The sequence below is a fragment of the Peromyscus maniculatus genome, chromosome 3 (assembly GCF_049852395.1).
Source record: "Peromyscus maniculatus bairdii isolate BWxNUB_F1_BW_parent chromosome 3, HU_Pman_BW_mat_3.1, whole genome shotgun sequence".
Classification (NCBI taxonomy): domain Eukaryota; kingdom Metazoa; phylum Chordata; class Mammalia; order Rodentia; family Cricetidae; genus Peromyscus; species Peromyscus maniculatus.
Window position 1 is genome coordinate 124,764,942 of NC_134854.1, and position 20,178 is coordinate 124,785,119.

A 20,178-nucleotide genomic window follows, 5' to 3' on the forward strand; every position below is an offset into this window, starting at 1 on the left:
TTTAGTCATTTTCTATTGATTATGAGACATAAACCAAATCTGTGTTAGAGACCATGTTTGCTTTCATATTACACCTTTGGGATCAAGAGTCATGAATCAAAATCATGGTCCCTTTTACTTCTTGGACTCTGTGATCATCATTAAAAGGCCAGCTATATAACTTCAGCCTTAGGACTTAGACAAGAGTTTTATGAGACAATAAAAATATACAAATCGGTTAGAGACCTAGAAGGCCACAAAACAATGAAATAAATCAGGGTGAAGAGTACCTTAAGGACACTGCTTCAGGCTCAAATGTGAGGTGGATGGTGGGCTATTCTCAGTGGAGACATAATATTTTGTCCAAATGGGCTAAATGCATTCTAGTGGAAGCTAAGAAAAACAGCTAGGTAAGAAGGCTGAAGGGCAGAATGAGATAAACAGGGACTTTGCAAAATGCAAGAGACAGTTAAAATTGTGCTGAGTGGTCCACGGACTATCTATGGAACCTTCTCAGAAAAGCCTTTTAGAAACACAACATGCAGACTCACTGGATCAGAACCTGCATTATGTCAAGACTAGGGTTAATTAATTTGCAATTAAAGTGTCAGTCTCAGATGGAATGTGCTAGAGGATACTTGAACTCAGCCTTTGAGTCAACTCAGAGAAGGTGTCAGCTCATAAAACATTACTTAGTGCTGGTATCTAGATGAAAATAATAGGCATGGAAATTATAACAAAACCATTAACTCTGTTGCCTATAATTTTTAAGGGATAGGGGGGAAAATCAGAAGAGGATAATTAAAACAGTTAGGAGATGGGAGGCCAGAATAGAGGATAGAGTGTGGGGAGGGATAACTAAGGAATTTTTAATACCTATATGAAACTCACTACTGTAGAAGTTTCCTTTTGTGTGTGTGTGTGTTTGTGTGTGTAATTTAAATGGAGTTGCCATATAATGGAAGAGAGAATATCTCAACTAGAAGTCATATGCTACCAAATAAAACCCACAATACCAGAAGTGAGTTATATCTTTTCGAGTCGTTGCCCGAAGAGGCTCCTTATATCCCCCACAGACTAAAGGCTATCACCAATGCTGTTGGTTACCTTTATTGGTTATTGCTGATAAGAACCTTTTGCTGAAGAAACCACGTACTTACAGTAATGAACAAGGAGAAATATAGCTGTAACTGAACTGCAAGTTTCACCTGTACTGGCTAGCACGAATAATGCTAGAAGGTTCTACACAAACACTAGAGGAGAAAATCAATCAACAATCTCATCCATCTAGGAACACTGAGCTGTGAGCTATAATAACAACCTGCCTGAAAAGCTATGCCTACTGATATAATAGTGGCACCAATGGTAGGGGACTAACCAACCACTTTTTAAAAAATTGGATTTAAGTCCAAGTTCATGAGATGGAACCCACGTATTATGCTGTTAATGATGTAAAGAACTTGAAAATTATATAGGTCATTGGCTCAGGGGAAAACCTATTACTATTATTTTGGCTAATGAATATAGTGATAAAATAACTCCTAATGACACATTGCTGTACCCATAGATCAGTGCATTGCCTCCAATTCTCCAATTTTGAAATTGCAGAAGTCCTTGACTTGGGCTGCTCTTACAGAACACCCTGTGTCTTTTCTTCTGGAAAATGGCTACAGGGTCTAGATTATAGCATTTCAGGTCAGGCGTGAGCAACATGCTTGAAATTTTACTACTTACAGCTCTAAAAGTCTTGATAGGCTATTTGTCCTCGTATCAATACTTTGAAAACTCGTATCCTGCAACCCAAATATAAGCTGGGTGGGAAGGATATCTGATAAGGTTGTTTCCTACCTTAAGCCACATGAGTCATTTCTGGTGAAGATGTCATTCTCATCATTTCCAGGAATGAGCTCCTATACGCTACCTTGCTGAGATTCATCCTTATCATCTACATAACCAAGAGACTCTCACTTGCAGATAATGCCTGTAAAGCATTTTACCAGGACACTGCTTAATATCCAAGGAAAACGCAATAATGGAAGCCATTAAAACTAACATTATTGCCATGATGATTACTTCTTTTTCATGCTTACTTCATTAGGTCCCGTAAGAGGGAATATTAGAGGTGAATCAGATTTGATAGTTCCTTTACTCACAAAACTAATGCTTTTAAGTATTTTAACCACAGAGAAAGAACAAAGAGGAAATGAAGTAATATAAAATAAGCAAAAATAACACAAAGGAGTGAAGAAAGAACAATTCTATGTCTGGAGAGGACTGTGGGGATTTCAGAGAAGAAATCCTCAGTAGCCCCGGCCAGGGCCATGGGCACTCTGAAAATGCCTTCATTGCAAGCACTGCTAAGTCCTGCACTCACAGTTTAGGTGCTCTGAGACCTGGATCTCACCCTCTACAGACTTAAAGTCCCTCAGTTATCCCCATGTAGATGAAACAGCTGACATAGAAAGAGTTCTCTCTAGAAAAATCTCTAAGCACCTGTGCCTGTCTGGTTGGTACTTAGGACATTCACTAAATGCTGTGTCTTGGGAAATAAAGCAGTAGATTTTTTTGTCAAAAGCATTTTAAATTTTCTGAATCTAGAACATTTTTTATTTCAGGAATATGTTCATGTGTTCTACAGATACTTAGTTTCCTGTTATAAAGCATCTTGGTGCTATGCAATTGGGCAGAACATAAATGCTGGCTTAGGCCTATGCTACAGTAATATATAAACCAATATGTCAGGACGGTGGATAGGGATTAAGTCTCAGCACTGAGGAGATCTGGATCAGTTAAAAATGCATCTTCTACATTTAAATCCGACCTGGCCCTGGCCATCTTTCTGTATAATAAAGCATTGACAAAGGCATTCTTTTGCTTATGTTATTTGCTTACTAATACATATCTTGAGGGTTAATGTGTATTATTTGAAGAAATTTCTTTTCTTCTTCACCTACAATCTAACCAGACTTACACATTTATTTCATGGATGTGCTTTAATACTAAAGAAAGTACTATATGCCACCGCGAAAAGCTGAAATAAATCAAGATGTTTTAAAGTAGAATCATGGAGCCTGGCCAACAGCTGTTGGCCCTTGTGTTCCAATTCAGCCAAGAGTACCTAAAGCTGATCATCCAGCTTCTTAGGGTAAATTGCAGAAACAACCCTGGAGTGTGAAACACAGGTCTTTCATTGGAACCTCATGCATACGATAAGCAGAATAAGGAATAGTACTCACCACCAGAGTGTGGTGGGGGGCCGCAGAGGAGGACCACCCCCTGACCTTCACGGACTGATACTGTGCTTCTCATTCTGGTCTTAAAATTTTCAAGATCTAATTTTAAAAAAAAAAGGAAGAAGAACATTTCAGGAAAAAAAAAACCAACATGTTCTCTTTCTTTGAAGACAAATGTTTAAATCTCTCCCAAAGAACTCCAAGAGAATGTTTGCATTCAGGAAGAAAGTTAGGATTTGTTGTCTTTATGAAGCCTTCTTGGAAATCAGCTGTATAAATACAATACAAATATGTGCCCATTGATCCTATGTTGCTGTAATGGGATTACAATGGTCTGGGGCATCCAAAATAGCAAAGTGTACCTGAGATTAAAATAACCACATAATATGATTCAAGGAAAACAATTGAAGTATCCTGCCAGGTAAATTTGATGGCTATATCCACCCCAGTAACTCACTACATCCTACAGACAGTGAACCCCACTGTATGACTATCCACTCCCAAACTCCTACCTTATAATACCTGATCATAAGCATCATGTATAAACATTATTCTCTATCTGTAATTATTTCAATTTATTGAACAACTTAAAAATAGATAGTTTCCAGGCAGCATGGTCTAATATCATGAAGGGCTGTATGGAAGGTACATAAGTAGAACTTAGAACACAGCAATAAATTAAATGAATATGCCTACTTTTATTTATAGCTGCAAAAAGTACTAGTTATTTCTATAATAACCCAAAGGATGAATTTCAAGAATTCAATAATGTGTTTCAAAAAAATAAATCAATGGCAAATACTATTTTTATTATTAGCAGTATTATTTTAGTAAAAGCATAATTTCTTCCAATAACAACTCAAGATAACACATATAGATTTAGACTTCCTAGCTTAACTGACCACAGAGCAAAAGAACCATCGACTTCCATTTTTAAATAGCTGAAGTCTATACAAATTGTTATTCTTTATCTGTGTTCCAAGCAAATACCACAATAAACTCATTGGCTCGCTAGAAAATACAATGCTTAATTGAGTCTACACAGTAAATGGGAGAAAGATCTGTTTCTCTAACTTCAAACAAAAATGTTTGAGAATTATACAGTTTACCATCTATATATGAAAAAATGCACTATATACATACACATTAATACACACACATACCCCCCACATATACTTCTTAGCTCTTAAGCATTTTATAAAATGTCTAAGAGCGTACATTGCAATATATAACAGACCATATCTTTGGGAACAAAATTCAGAAAACTTCAACTTTCCTTTGAAACACATAAAAAGACAAGGCCTTATTTTCGAATTGATAAAACCTTAATCTATAGACATTTAGAAGTATTGCAAGCACCATAAATCAGTACAGCAAGCAAATGAATTCTTGTATTTACGATTTTATTGCTATTGAGATGTAGATTTGATTCAAATTAAACATCTCAATTGTTAAAGAATTAATGAAAGTGCCTGTGATGTAAATAAGTGTGACAAGAGGGTATAGCAGATAGTTAAGTGTCAAGAGGACTTGATGTTCTTTGCTGAAGACTTGGGTTCAGTTCCTAAGCACCCACACAGCAGATCATAAATTCTGTAACTCCAGTTCAATGTGAGCTACTCTGCTGGCACTTCATGTACATGACATGCATAAATACACACAGGGAAAGCATCCATCCATACAAACAATAACAATAACTAATTTTAATGTGTCAAGAAATCACTGAATGTCAAGGATGTTTATGCAAGGACACTTAAATAAATGTGTGAGAGATACATCAAAGTGTAGGACACAGCTGAGTGATGCAGGAATGTAAGTATCAACAGGTATATAGATAACTCACAGTGGTTTTAATCTGTATCACTTTAAGAGCAAATGAAGATGAGATTCTCTCCATGTGCTTATATTTCATCTATATATTATCTCTAGTGAAGTGCCAGTTTATGTCTTTTGTCTATTTTTTTTTCTTTCCCCTTTTAAAGATTTATCTATTTATTATGTATACAGAAGAGGGCACCAGATCTCACCACAGATGGCTGTGAGCCACCATGTGGTCGCTGGGAGCCGAACCCAGGACCTCCGGAAGAACAGTCAGCGCTCTCAACCTCTGAGCTATCTCTCCAGCCCCTTGTCTAATTTTTAATTGTGTATAGTTCTCTCCTAGTAAGTTCTGAGAAGTCTTGTTTATTCTAGATATATTTTCTTTATTAAAGACATCATTTGTACATATTTTCTCAGATTGACCAAAAGCATGAATGCATAAAAACATGTATGCCATAGGTAAATGCAAATAAATAAATAAATAGAAAAAAAGAAAAGAAATAGAAGGAAGGCATGGCTGCTTCTAGGTATGGTGGTGGAGAATGGTTATTGTAGATATGAGGGGGAACAAACCAGAGGCATCTGGAAGGGTTCAGCCGGAACATGACTGGCTAACTGTGTCCAGCTATATGAGGAGAGGCAGAAGCAGAGAGAGGAGAGGAAGAGAGAACCCTGAGTGGCAGCCAAGGGCCAGAAGCCAAAAGGCCAAAAGGGATGGTAGCCCAAATTGCTGAGATTATAGAGAAGAGCAGTAGGGGAAGGGCAGCCCAGCCCTATCTCTGGACTGGGGAAGTTTAGGATGGGGGCAGGCGGGAGAGGTATACCGTCTAGAAGACTCTGTAACAGGTAGGGACTGAGAGAGGTTGGTAGAACCCAGCAGCCAGGTTCTGTCAGCTTTGATATGATAATAAGTTAGACATTTGTTGAGAGTTTAAGACTTAACATTAGTCAAGGTACAGAGTTTCTTTCTTCCGTTGAGACCCCAGGGGACATGGGAAAAGGGAAAATCTCCTGAAGGTTGATCTTGGTTGAATGTGCCTGAAAACAACTAAAGGACAAAATGTTGGGTAGGTCTATGGGTGGGAGCATCTCTGTCAGCCCAGATATAAAGAGGTCTGGGGGGATACAGCACTGTTTTTGACTTCCCACCTTCACCCTTAGCTGATGTGGTCACCTTGTTGCCACTGTTGCCTCCTGACATTGGAATCCAGCTTCTTTGTCTTTCCAACAAGGACTGAGAATAAGCAGCTTCTCTAGAAATCTTTTGAGTCTTTAGCACCAGGATGATCAGACAGTTGTGACATCCACACTCCTGGTAAGAGCAACTACTGAGTTCTCAGTCTGTCCAGTGTATAGACAGCCATTGCTAGACTACTCAACCCAACTGTTTAAGCCAATCTGACAAATCCTTTTTTAATATACACTTACTCTAACAATTGTGCTCCTCTAGAGAACACCAACAATTATGACCCCCAAAGCAAAAACTTGCTTTTGAAAGAAGTACAAAATTATTTAATTGGAAAAATACCAGGCTTGGGAACTTCTAGAGACATGAAATTATCTCCAGTGCCTTGAGTTACAGAGAAGGGTCCTCAGTAGCAGATCTCAGCCTTCTATCTGCCTTCATCCATCATAGCATGCCCAAGACACACCTCTTTATTTTGACACTAGCCACCCCCAAAGTTCAACTTGGAAGTCTCCCAAATAAATGAGAACCTTCTTGCCCATAGGCTGCAAAGCTAAGGGTGTCCAAAGAGGCTCCAGGTATGTAAAGAACAGTATCCCTTGAAATAACCATATCACTGCATTAACCTCTGACCCTCAAGCACTCCCAGCTCACTACCACTTGAATAGGACAAAGCATTTCCAGTTTCCATTGGACTATCTTTTCCCCACCCTACAGGCTCCAACAGTGAAGAACTCAGGAAGAAGATACATTGGTTTGTGGCTTTATTTTTTTTTTTGGTTTTTATTATTATTATTATTATTATTATTATTATTATTATTATTTTACAACACCATTCAGTTCAACATAATAGCCACAGAATCCCCTGTTCTCCCCCTCTCGCCCACCCCTCCCCCCAGCCCACCCCCCATTCCCACCTCCTCCAGATCAAGGTCTCCCCCGAGGACCGGGGTTGACCTGGTAGACTCAGTCCAGGCAGGTCCATTCCCCCCTCCCAGACCGAGCCAAGTGTCCCTGCATAAGTCCCAGGATTCAAACAGCCAACTCATGCAACGAGCCCAGGACCTGGCACCAATGCACAGCTGCCTCCCAAACAGATCAAGCCAAATGACTGTCTCACCTGTTCAGGTGGCCTGATCCAGTTGGGGGCCCCTCAGCCTTTGGTTCATAGATCCTGTGCTTCCATTCATTTGGTTATTTGTCCCGGTGCTTTATCCAACCTTGGCTTCAACAATTCTCGCTCATATAAACCCTCTTCTTTCTCACTAATTAGACTCCCAGTGCTCCACCAGGGGCCCAGCCGTGGATGTCTGCTTTCAGATTCCTCAGTCCTTGGATGGGGTTTATGGCACCACTATCTGGGTGTCTGGCCATCCCATCACCAGAGTAGGTCAGTTCCTGCCGTCTCGCGACCAGACACTTTATGCTGGAGAGGATGTGGAACTAGGGGAACTCTCCTCCACTGCTGGTGGGAATGCAAGCTTGTACAACCACTTTGGAAATCAATATGGCGCTTTCTTAGAAAATTGGGAATCAATCTCCCCCAAGATCCAGCTATACCACTCCTGGGCATATACCCAAGAAATGCTCAATCATACCACAAGAGCACTTGCTCAGCTATGTTCATATCAGCATTGTTTGTAATAGCCAAAACCTGGAAACAACCTAGATGCCCTTCAACTGAAGAATGGATAAATAAATTGTGGCACATATACACAATGGAATACTACTCAGCAGAGAAAAACAACGACATCACACGGTTTGCAGGCAAATGGATGGATCTAGAAAAAATCATCCTGAGTGAGGTAACCCAGACTCAGAAAGACAAATATGGTATGTACTCACTCATAGGAAGATGCTAGATGTGGAACAAGGATGACTAGACTGCTACTCACATCACCAGTGAGGCTACCTGGAAAACGGGACCCCAAAAAAAGACACGGAGAAATGGACGAGATCTACATGAATAGCCTGGTCATGAGTGGGAACAATGAAGGGCGACAGTCGAGGGAAAGAGTGGGAGATCCTAGCTGGATCAAGAAAAGAGAGGGAGAACAAGGAATAGGAGACCATGGTAAATGAAGACCACATGAGAAGGTGAGAAGGGGAGGAAGCAGAGAGCTAGGGAGGCCCACGGAGATCCACAAAGATACCCCCTCAAAAGACTGCTGGTTTGTGGCTTTTAAAACGTTTATTTTGTAAACTTTGTCCTTACATTTTACTATACTCTATTATTTTTATTTTATTTTAAGAAGGAGATCAACAGATTTCATTCTTTTTGTTTCATTTACTTCGTTTTGCTTACATGGATTTGGCCATTATGGCTTTAAGACCTCTTGCCACCTTCTCCCCATCTCCCTGACAGTCTTCTGTTTCTCTTTTTATTAAACAGAGACTTTTCTCATCTTTCACTAACTATTTCCATGAACCTTGTTTTATGTCATTCAATTATTACTCCCATTTTTACATTAGGTAGAATTAGAAAGGCACGAACCCCTTCAGCCCACATGGATGGAAACCCAATATCACATTGCTCCAGTAATTCAAGTTCCCAGCCACACTACTTCAGAGAGTAGCAACATCCATGGGCTTCTCCAGGCACACTGAACACATGCTGGTATTGGTATAGTCTACTGTTATTCATCTTCAAACCTAGCTCCAGCCATATCTCTTTCTTGGAATTAATAAAATCACTTGCATTCTACCCATTTTGTACTTTCTATACTTTCATATGTTCCCTCTGTGAACTCCACCAAGTTTCTGGCCATGTTATTTTTAAAATTAATTTTAATTTTCTTCATTGCCTATCTCTTGACATTGTACTGGTAACCTATGGATCTTTGAAATAAGCAGACTTTGTATCTATCATCTTATTTCCCTTGGGCTCTCTGTGACAAGTCACAAGGCCAAAATTAAATTTTGGATGCTAACACTGCAGATTGCTTAATATTCTCATAGTGTAACTTGGTAAAAAGGACACGACAATAAGAATATGGGAGTCTGAGAGCTGAGCTGCCAAGGTCGAGGTCTTTATGACTAGAGGCACATCAGCTTATCACACATGCCTGACATCTGTGCACTGGAAAATTCCCTACTCTCTGAACATTACAAGGAGTTAGTTTTGAGAGATGATTCTCCGTATCAGAGATATGGAAGCATTTTGCAAGATAAACTGTTGCGCAACTACAAGGTCAAAGATGGGCCCCTTGTGACGGATAAGAGACTCGAGGATTTCTTTTGAGTCCCCAGTCTCAAAACTATACTTCCTTCTATGTCTGCCCTCTACTACCAATGTTTGTCTGTCTCTTTGTTCATTTTATTAAGGGCCGAGTTTTGTTTCTCAGTCTGGACTGGGACATATAGGACTCATGAGATCCTTGAGTCTCACAGTCCTAAATAGCTGAGATTAGGCACACACAGCCTATGTCCACCCTCCTTCACAGCTTTTACACATGCAAAAGCCATGCTTGTTAAAAATGACGCAAACTGTGTTTTTGCTTTGGGACCTACTGGGTTTAACTGGAGTCATAGGTGTAGGTAGAGCTGTGGGATTTAAATGACACTGAACTGGAATGGAGACTTGGTAGGACTGTGGGATTGGTGGTAGGAGATGGATAGAAGAAGACAGGGGGCAAGTATAACCAGAATGTAACACACACACACACACACACACACACACACACACACACACACACACACACACACACACATATATATATATATATATATATATATATATATATATACACACATACATATAGATATAATTGTCAATGGCATATTTTAACGTTTTAACGAACAAAACCTTAAAAGTTAAAAGAAAAATAATAGAAGACTGGCAACCTTTCCAGTGGTTCTCAAGCCTAACACTCTTTAACCTCAGATAAATGACCATCTCTTTGTGTTCTTTCACAATTTATCTGAGTTTGAATTCTTTTTTGTACTTTGATGCGAGACAAACCTAGATACAACTCCTTTCTAATGTTCACACATTTTTCTGACCAGGAACTTGTGGATACACAGAATCTCATCTAAAAATTGAATATAATAGCAGCAACTATAATTCTGCAAATTATTTAAAACACCTCCTGCTACATGAATGTCAAGCACGTGAGCACGGCTCTTCTCTTCTTTCCATTCTCGCGGAAACTTCTCCAAGCATCAAGTTCCTACTTCTATGTCTACTCAGGTGATGTGTCCACCATATTTTTAACTCGCCTTTCATTTTCTGCATGTCCTCCAGATACTTATGGGAAAACTAGCTGACCTCTTTTATTTGACACTGCATCTTCCTTTTAACTTATTTTTTATTACAGTTCTCTTCTAACTTATTTTTTATTACAGTTCCTGCGCAGACTCCTACGCCCACTTTGTCTCTTTTCCCTGTTCTCTCACAGTATCACCACAGTTCATGTTCACTGTTCTATAAAACACACCCTCCCTCTTTCACTCCAAATTATTTCCTACTAACCATATCAATGTTTTGTAAAATCTTTTTTATATAAATTCATGTTGCCTATATTATACATGTGACACTTTTAGCATCACTAGTGTCCAAAATGTTTATTTCTTCAGCCCTGATAAAGTGAGCATGTGATATAGAATTAATAGGTAGATGGATCTGTGAGGCATTAGGATAGGTATTTTCTGAAATTCATCTTCTTTGAGTTATATTAAAGCTCTAATAAAAATGTGTTATTTTACATTTTCTGTAGCATTGTAGCTCAGAGATACTCTGGACAAACTGTATCACAGTAAGTGATAGAAACAAGACTTACATGCACTTCCACTGCTAACAAGTCCTGTTCTTTTTGTCCTTTTATATTACACAATGATTACATATAAGCTTCATCTTGTCTCATTCCCTGTGGTCTCTCACTTCTTAATCAATCCATTCTCCACACATAATATTGAGTTTCTTTTTCTTCTTAAAACAGATACTCAATTTAAACAATGGCTAAAACATTAAAATTGAATCCCCAATGCCTTAATGTTAACATTCACATTCTCTGTCCTTATTCAGTGCTTCAACAGATGTATATGCATACTCATGCATATGCATATGCCTGTGTTCTGTAACAACACAAGAGAGTGTGATGTCCAACTCTGAGTAATTCAAAGTATAAAATTTTTCTTGTATCCGAACACCCTTCTCTCAAATTACATTCAGTACATTTGTTTTTAAGGACTAGTTAAAAATATCACCTCTATGTGAAGGAGATATTTGCAGAGCACTATAGATGTTTACTGTAATTGAATGTTATTATGGTAGGTTTGTCTGCTCAACAATGTCCATGCAGGGGTCCCCTCCCTTTTTTTCTGTTGTTCTCATTCACCTCTTACTGTACCTGCTCAGAAAAGATGGCATGCCTTAAGCCAAGTCCTTGGTCATTTTGAATAAACACTGTAATCCTTAGCAAATACAATGCTCCAATCGATTGATTAGCCACTCTCTATTTTCATCTTTGCTGCTTTTAGTTCAAGTTGTTCTATCCCTTAACAATATTCATTGCACTGGTAACATCTAGTTATCAGAAAATATCAACCAGCCTAGAAAAACAAATAAGGATAATTGTTTTAAAAGAATATATTCTACTAACAATCTGACAGTTAATTCTGACACTTTAAAATAATAAACCCCCCTTTTAGGCAGCAGTCAGTAAATCATAAATACGTTCTAATTTTGTTTTGGTAGTTCTCTTCTTATCATGCACCTAATCAAAGAACCACACGTGTGAGTGTGCACACACATAAACCATTGGACTATATATTAATTACATTAATAACAATAAATTTTCTCTTTGGTATTTTGATAAAGGGTTTCTCTGTGTCTCTCTGGCTGTCCTGGAACTGACTCTGTAGACTAGGCTGGCCTCAAACTCAGAGAGATTGATCCACCAGCCCCTACCTCCCAGAGTGCTAAGATTAAAGGCATGCACCACCACCACCTGGCATAACACTAAATTTTTAAACATAGTTAATGTAAAAAGAAAGTGAAGTAAATCTTTGCCTTTTAATGGCTTCTTTTATTTCACATATAGTAAACATATATGTATACAATTCTATACAAACAAAATTCTAGCTAAACAAATCTATTCATCCTTTCTTTTGTAGAAATACAAGGAATGATTTTTGTTTTGTTTGAAATAAATATCTCAGCATAGATAAGGTTGAAAATAGTTCTAAAACAACAGTGATGACCACATTTTGAAAGTCTAGCGGAGCACTGATCATTATGGTACATGCCTACAATATCAGCACTTGGTAGACTGGAGCAGAAAGAACCAAGACTTTGCAGCCAGCCTGGACTACACAGCAAGATTCTGTCTCAAAATGAAAAAGAAGGAGAAGAAATCAATTTGAGTTTTTATGGGGCAATAGAAAAATGTGGTGTAGCTACAGACCACATTATCACTGGAAGTTGTATTTTAAAAAGCTATTCTAGAATACCACATTTGAAATCTAACTGTGGCACTTTATGCTGCCTGAACAAATTTTCAGTCATTTACAGAAGGGAGTACTTGGCCCTTTCACTTAGTAACAGCTACTCACTAATCTGGAAATAAAGAGATCATATAAAATGACATTATTCTGAAAATGGAAGCAGATCACACTACTACAACACATTTGTCTTAATTATGTTCTCAAACATTTTAAAAAGCTTTTTAATAGGTGAGGTTAAAATGTCTCAATGGCTCTTTTGCAAAGTGTCTGAAGTCCTGCTTCACTATAAATATGCACCATGAAAATTAGTCCTAGTCCCTCATACAGACTTCTCAGACTCTGATATCATGTTTGTTGTCCAAAATATACAGATATTTTTGTCAGTGTTAGAGGCCTGCTGAGATCATTGTATGAGAAAATCAACACAAAATTCTTGGAACACTTTAGGGGATCAATAAATGTCAGCAAACAGCTTCCCCTCTCCAGGCAAGGAGAAGCCTATGTCTCACCCTAACCACAGTCTAGCCAGACTTATTTGTGATTCACTGCATGCTAATTTTTATGTCTTTTGAAGGATTCAACTGCTTGTCTCTATCTTTTATTATATGATCCCTCAAGGCAAAAATATTACTTCTTTCCTTGTACTTAGTCAAGTAGTTACTACATAATATCTGCTGAATTCAATACCTTATGAAATGAGTCTTAAAGCTCCTGATAGCTGCTGTCTGTTCATGCCATTTTAAAGAAAGATATAAGATGATTATGGTAAAACCTCACTTCTGACCATCCAGAGATAATGGAAATTGAAATTAATTAGCATATTGCAGTAATGCTCCCAACTCTACACCCCATATCCATGCACCACTGTCAGACAAGGAAACCTTACCCTGTCCTTTCTAAGAGGTAGTTTCTCTTTAATGATTCACTCCGCAGCACCCTGGAGAAAGAGCATAGTTGATATGTGGCTAGAACTCCTATGGGCTGGCACTGAGCGAGCACCCTGGTGAGGATCTAATTGAGTTTACTTTTTTCTGTCCTAAGTATTCTTTAGTTAGCATACAAAATTAATGGGAATTTACTTTTTCTTTAATTAAATGATCTATTTATACCAAAAGTCTTCATTAAGATAGAGAGGGCCATTAAAAATTATTTTATGAACTATCTGAAAAGAAATACCCCTATAATTCCAGAGAAATGGAGAGTCAATATTTTAAATGTTTATTGATTTATTTTTATATAATTTAATACAGGAATTCTGGGTCAATCTCATCAAAATCACTCCCAGCTCATCTCGCAAAGTCCAACTCCTACTCCTACTATTCCCTCCCTCCCAAATTCATGACCTTGCCTTTTTCCTCATTTTATAGATGTTTATTTGTATGTATATCCATATATATATATGTATATGTATGTATATATATATATATATATATATATATATATATATAAACATATGAATTTACAACCAATTGTGTAAATTTAGCATTGCTCATATGTACCTGGGTCCAAGGATGAGCATTTGGGATTGGATAATCTTAGTAAGAATTCAATGGACAGCGTATATGGGAGAGAACCCATCAAGAAAGTGATTTTCCATCTCTCACCAGCTATTAACCACAGCACTTTATCTAGGAGTGAGGCCTTGTGGGATCTCCCCATCCACATTGGCCTGTTGTCATTATATGGCAACCGGTGTTGTCATTATACAGGTCTTATTCAGATAAACATATTGTTTAGTTCATGGGTACCTTTCATTTGCCATTTCTTATAGACACTAGCAGCAGGTATCCTGGTCCTCTGGCTCACAGTCTTTCCACCTTCTCGTCTCCCTGAGCCTTGGCTGTAGGGGCTGAGCTGTAGATGTATCACTTGGGGCTAGGTATCCCAAGAACATTTATTCTCTTCATTTTGAGCAGCTGTGTATCTCTGAAATCGTCTCTACATACTATAAAAATAAGCTTTGATGAGGCATAAGAGCTACACTTATCTTTAAGTATAAGCATTTAGAATATAGTTAAAAATGATATTTACTTAGGGAATTGGCAGTAGAATGTTCTCCTCCAGGATCTGTCATAGGTAGTTATTGAAGCTTACAGTACTAGGCATAAAATTCCTCCATTGAGGCAACCTTAAGTCCAATTAGACAACTGTTAGTTGTCTCCAAGATAAAAGCACCAATATTGCACCATTGAAGTATTATTTGTTTGCTTGGTTTTTTTTTTCATCCCTAATGATTTAAATGTGTATGACCAAGGAGAGTTACAAGGATTTCATCTCATGATTCTCATAATTTGTGAGAAGGGTCATACTGATGGAGCTATTCTTAAATTTGTGTGAGCAAACCAATGAATGACAAGAGAACGTAATGTAGCCTAGTCACAGTGTCAGGAAGCATTCAATGTCTAAGCCAGGAAAGAAGGAAAAGTCAATGCTGGGTTTCCCCATCCAAATTAATGAGTCCCCTTTAATCTTGGAAACTCACACCTAAGAAGCTCATGATCATAATATGTATCCTACCACAAAGTCTTATTTGAGTATGTGGATTCTTTCAGTCAATGAATTTTCAATACATCTTCTGAGGTGCTCCCATGATTATATAAGAGGCTTATGTTCTGGCTTTCTGCCTCTGATCACTGACTCCTTATCATGAAAAGTTTTATTTTATTTGTCAACTAAATCACCTACCCAAGAGCCTGTGGAGTTTGATCACAGGAAAGAAGGCAATGATCAATGAGAGAATTTTCAAAATGTGACAATACTCTATTTGGGTAAAATAATGTTTTAGTTTGTTTTCTGTTGCTGTGATAAAACACTGAGTCAAAACAACTTGGAGGAAAGGGTTTATTTGGCTGCCAGTTCCTCGTCAAGGAAGAAATTCAAGGGAGAAACCTGGAGGCAGGAACTGAGGCAGATACCATGGAGGAACGTTGATTAGTGGCTTGCTCAGCTATTTTTCTTATATGGCCCAGGCACACATCCTTACTTAAGGATGCTACTACCCACAGTATGATGGGCCATCTTATGTTGATTAACAATAAAGAAAATGACCCATGGTCATGCTCGGGGTCAATACAATGGAAGAAATTCCTCAATTGGTGCTTTCTCTTCCCATGTGACTCTAGTTTGCACAAAGAAAACGAAAACTAGTCAGCCAAAACAGATTTCTAGAAGTCATCATTCTGTAATTATCTGTAGCTTTGTAATTCCATAAAATTATGTAATATAGTATAATCTATATATAATTTATTACTTTACTATTATGCATACTCACTAATATGTAATCTACAGAAGACTATAACAGTTTTTCTGAAACAGATTGTATTTTGAGCACAAAGATTAGTGTCTGACATGTATCATTTACATAAAAGAAAGATTAAAAGATCTCTCTGTGTGGCATATTCACATGAAATTATATTTATGTGGCAGATATAATTCACCTCAAAATCCTAGTTTATGTATGTGTGTGTGTGTATGTGTGTGTGATATATTTTCATAAGATGTGTGTGCACATACATTCCTGTTCGGGAAAGCAAGGTTGTGTCTGTTATTGTACATTATTCATATGTTGATCTCACCCTCCACATTGAGACAAGATCTCTATTTATTATTATTATTATTATTATTATTATTATTATTATTATTATTATTCACTGTAGCCATATAGATCATGTTAACTGGCTGATGAGCTTCTGGGAATCTCCTGGCCCTGCCTCCTTTCTTACTATAGAATGCTGAGACTATATGGATTCACACTATTGCTCTTGGCTTCTGCAAAGGTTCTGAGGATTCAAATTCAAATCTCCTGGATGCACACCGATCTATCTCTCAAGTTCCTACTTTGATTTCTCTGACTATGACCTGAGTCATGCCAAGCAGGCTAGGTTGGCTTTCCAGGAAACCTCATGCCTTTCTGTGTATCCTCAGTACTGACACTAAAAATACACACCACCATAATCAGAAAGTTTTATTTGTTCTGTGGATCAAACCTTGGTCTTCATACTTGCCTAGCAAACAATTAACCAACTGAACCATCTCAGTAAGAATTTTTTTTCTCTCTTTTAGCAACCTCTGCTAACATACAAAACAAATAATTTGTACTGGTGAGAGATCAACTCTATCTTAGATTGCTACTGTGAACAGTTGATTTCTAAGAATCATCATCTTCTGAGGGGAATAATAAAATATACTTGTGACACGTAGAAAATGCATGCATTTCTAATGTTGAGTCCAAGTTACTATGTCATGTGTCTCAATTTAAAAATTATGGCAAATAAGGAAAGCTATGCAAGTCATAATTTATAGGAAGGAATTAAAATGACATTTTATATGACATCTTGTTACATTGTATGAACTAAGCCTTTAAAAATATTTAACTAAAGAACAAAAAAAACCCAAACTAATATAAATTTACTTAAGAAAACAAAGTCATACAGTTTTATCATTTTAACACAATTCTCTAAAACAAATGAAACATAATAGATAGATATAAATATTTTGATAGTTTGGTTGTTACCATGGAAATAGTCTAATCACTGTAACTGTGAATATGCAGATGCTTACATTTCTCTGGTGAATCAAATAAGCACAGCTTATATTACTTGTTTTCTTTATGAGTTTTCCTAAGATCCAGGATATATAAAGACAAGCATTCACTTTTATACTTACAAAGTGCATTCATTACACATGATACTAACAGAGGCAGGGATCCATTAGTCTTTTAGAACTCTCCACATAGGCATTTAAGGGACTTGAGAGGGGTTTCTAGTTTAAAGTTTTGAAGTGCAAAAATATATACAAATTAGGATGAAATTGGGACATTTCTTTCTTTGACTTTTTCTATTGCTAGCCCCATGACCAGTTTGGACACTCCTTGATTTGCAGCTTCCATTGTCTGCCTTCACTGATATGTAGTTCATCTTCATTTGTATACCTTCTTACAAGGACACTGGGTATTTTGATGTTTGTTTAAGGTCCCATCTATGTCGACATGAACACCATGAATTTATCACAGTTATAACACTATTTCTAAATACAGCCACATTCTTACATAATACATCTGTACTTCAGCTAAACTTTTTTGGTGTGTCTGTGGGAATAAATCCAATCTACTGTGAGCTAATGACAATTTTAAGTAAATAAAGTAAGTGAAAGAATGGGGGATTAGATTAAGGGAAAAAGAGGGATTAGATAACAAATAGTTCAGCATTTGCCACAGACCCTAAGCAGGTGTCAGCTAAGCAGGTTATTGCCTAAGCAGTAGATATCCTGTTGACATCTGAAATTGCCCCTTGGTATCCAAAGATCTACCACCTCATGTGATGGAATGACCTTGGAAATGCATGAACAAGTGTGTGTACACGTGCACACATGTGCACACAAATACACATATGTAAATGTGCACGTACATAAGTGAATATATGTTGCAGAATATCTGTACACTGTGAAAATAGGTCTTTGCCAAGGAGCCTTCTGATTGTTTTAATAATGAGCTGAATGGCCAATAGCTAGGCAGGAAGATTTCTGGGAAGAGAAAGGAAGAGGAAGAGAAGCTGGGTGTGCGAGAGATGCCATGAGACACAGAGAAGAAACAGGAGATGCAAGATGGAAGAGAGAAAATGCTACATGATAGAATGTAGGTTAATATAAATGGGTTAATCTGAGTTATAAGAACTAGTTAGGAACAAGCCTAAACTATAGGATGAGCTTTCATTATTAATAAGAAGTCTCCATATCATTATTTGTTGTGAGCTGTCTGGAAGGACAGAAAAGGCCTCATTACAAACACTTTTGTATCCTCCCATAACTCTCACCTGTCTGAGAACAGACCAAGAGAGTTGTCACAAGCTTTAAGAGCAGGGCTTCTTTGGACTTTTACTATATCTAAAAATGCCAACATTCCAGATTTTAGCAAATACTCTTTTTCTTGGTGCATCCTGCCCTTACCCTAACTAGAATGCTTAACTATATTTGGCATAGCTTCATTTCCAGCTATCAATTTAATTTTGGATATACTCTTAGGAAAACTACTTTAATTGAGGTACTTTCAACAAGAACTTCAATTTTCTCAATTATAAACCTGTCGGGTATTTGCTGAATATGTCCTGTCCTTTTATATCTCAATTAAAGGACAACATCAACCATCTTTAAATTCTTTATTAAAATCCACAAATGAATAACATTAGCAAGTATTAAATATAAATGAAGATGAACATTTTTACTTGGCACCAAAGTGTAGTATCCATGGTGGCATGCCTCCTAATGTGGAAAGATGATAAAAATGGTTGAGTTAGAAAATAAATAGAGCTATTTTTCGTGACATTGGCAAACAGAATGTGTGCAATAAAGTATATAGTATCTAGATAACTATCATGTTACAGTACCATGATGAATATTGCCATTCAGGAAGCTTAACGCTACTAAAGGCATTCATAATATTTAATACAATCATGATATATTTTAGTTAAGAGGTTACATAGCCATGTAACAGTTTGTCATGTGTCCGAGTGTTCTAACAATAACACACGGAGACATAAAAGTGACTCTCGTTTTATAAATGTTCTCTACCACAATTAGTGGAATTATATATGAGTGCTTTAGTAATGCTGGTACTGAGCTGTCACACAGCAAGCCAAAGGAATGCTACCAAGGCCTGGAGCTTGAAGGCAACTCATTGTTTCTATCATGCCTCCTAATGTGTATTGCTAAAGCAAAGGCTACAAAAATGAAGAATGCTGGAATTGTGCTGGGAAAAGTGTGTCCTGTCATTAAGAATCACAGTATAGGGCCAGCAAGGTGACTCAGTGGGGAAAGGCACTTTGTGGCCAACTTTGATGCTCTGAGTTCAATCCCTGAGACCCAGAAAATGCAGAAAGAGAACCAAGTCTTGTTAAGGTTTCCTCTGGCCTATACCAGAAATACATACACATGAAAGCGGCGGTGGGGGGGACGGGGGGAGGGGGACGGTGCTTTAATGAGTTATTCATCTCCATTCACTGCCGCCCACTGTACAAAGCAGCTTCACTGACTAAGACCGAAACAGTCCAGGTCTAAGGGCGTACATGTAAATATTTAAAAGACAACTTGTCTACTTGACTAATTTTTATTTGACTTTTTTTTCATTTTACATACCAACCACAGTTCCCCCTCCCTCCTCTCCTCCCACCTGCCTCCCCTCCCCACCTCATCCCTCCATCTACTCTTCAGAGAGGATAAGGCCTCCATGGGGAGTCAATAAAGCCTGGCATATCAAGTTGAGGCAGGACCAAAGCCTTCCCTCCTGCATTAAGGCTGAGCAAGGTATCTCACCAAAGGGAATGAGCCAGTTCCTTTACCAGAGATAAATCCAGGCCGCACTGCCAGGGGCCACACAAACAGACCAAGCCACACAAATGTCACCCACATTCAGAGGGCCTAGTTTGGTCCCATGGAGGCTCCTTAGCTGTCAGTACAGAGTCCTTGAGCTCCCACTTGCTTGTGCCAGCTGTCTCTGTGGCTTTCCCCATCATGAGATTACAT

The 20,178-nt window shown here is 37.9% G+C and overlaps 1 protein-coding gene across 1 annotated transcript in view; it reads right to left on the reverse strand.

Annotated features, from left to right (window-relative positions):
* The window catches only part of Cntn3 (contactin 3), a 380,871-nt gene that overhangs the window by 170,532 nt on the left and 190,161 nt on the right, over window positions 1–20,178 (reverse strand). The window contains exon 5 of the mRNA XM_042273722.2: window positions 3,216–3,311. Within this exon, the coding sequence (XP_042129656.2) occupies window positions 3,216–3,311 (96 nt within the window). The remainder of the gene's footprint in view (window positions 1–3,215; window positions 3,312–20,178) is intronic.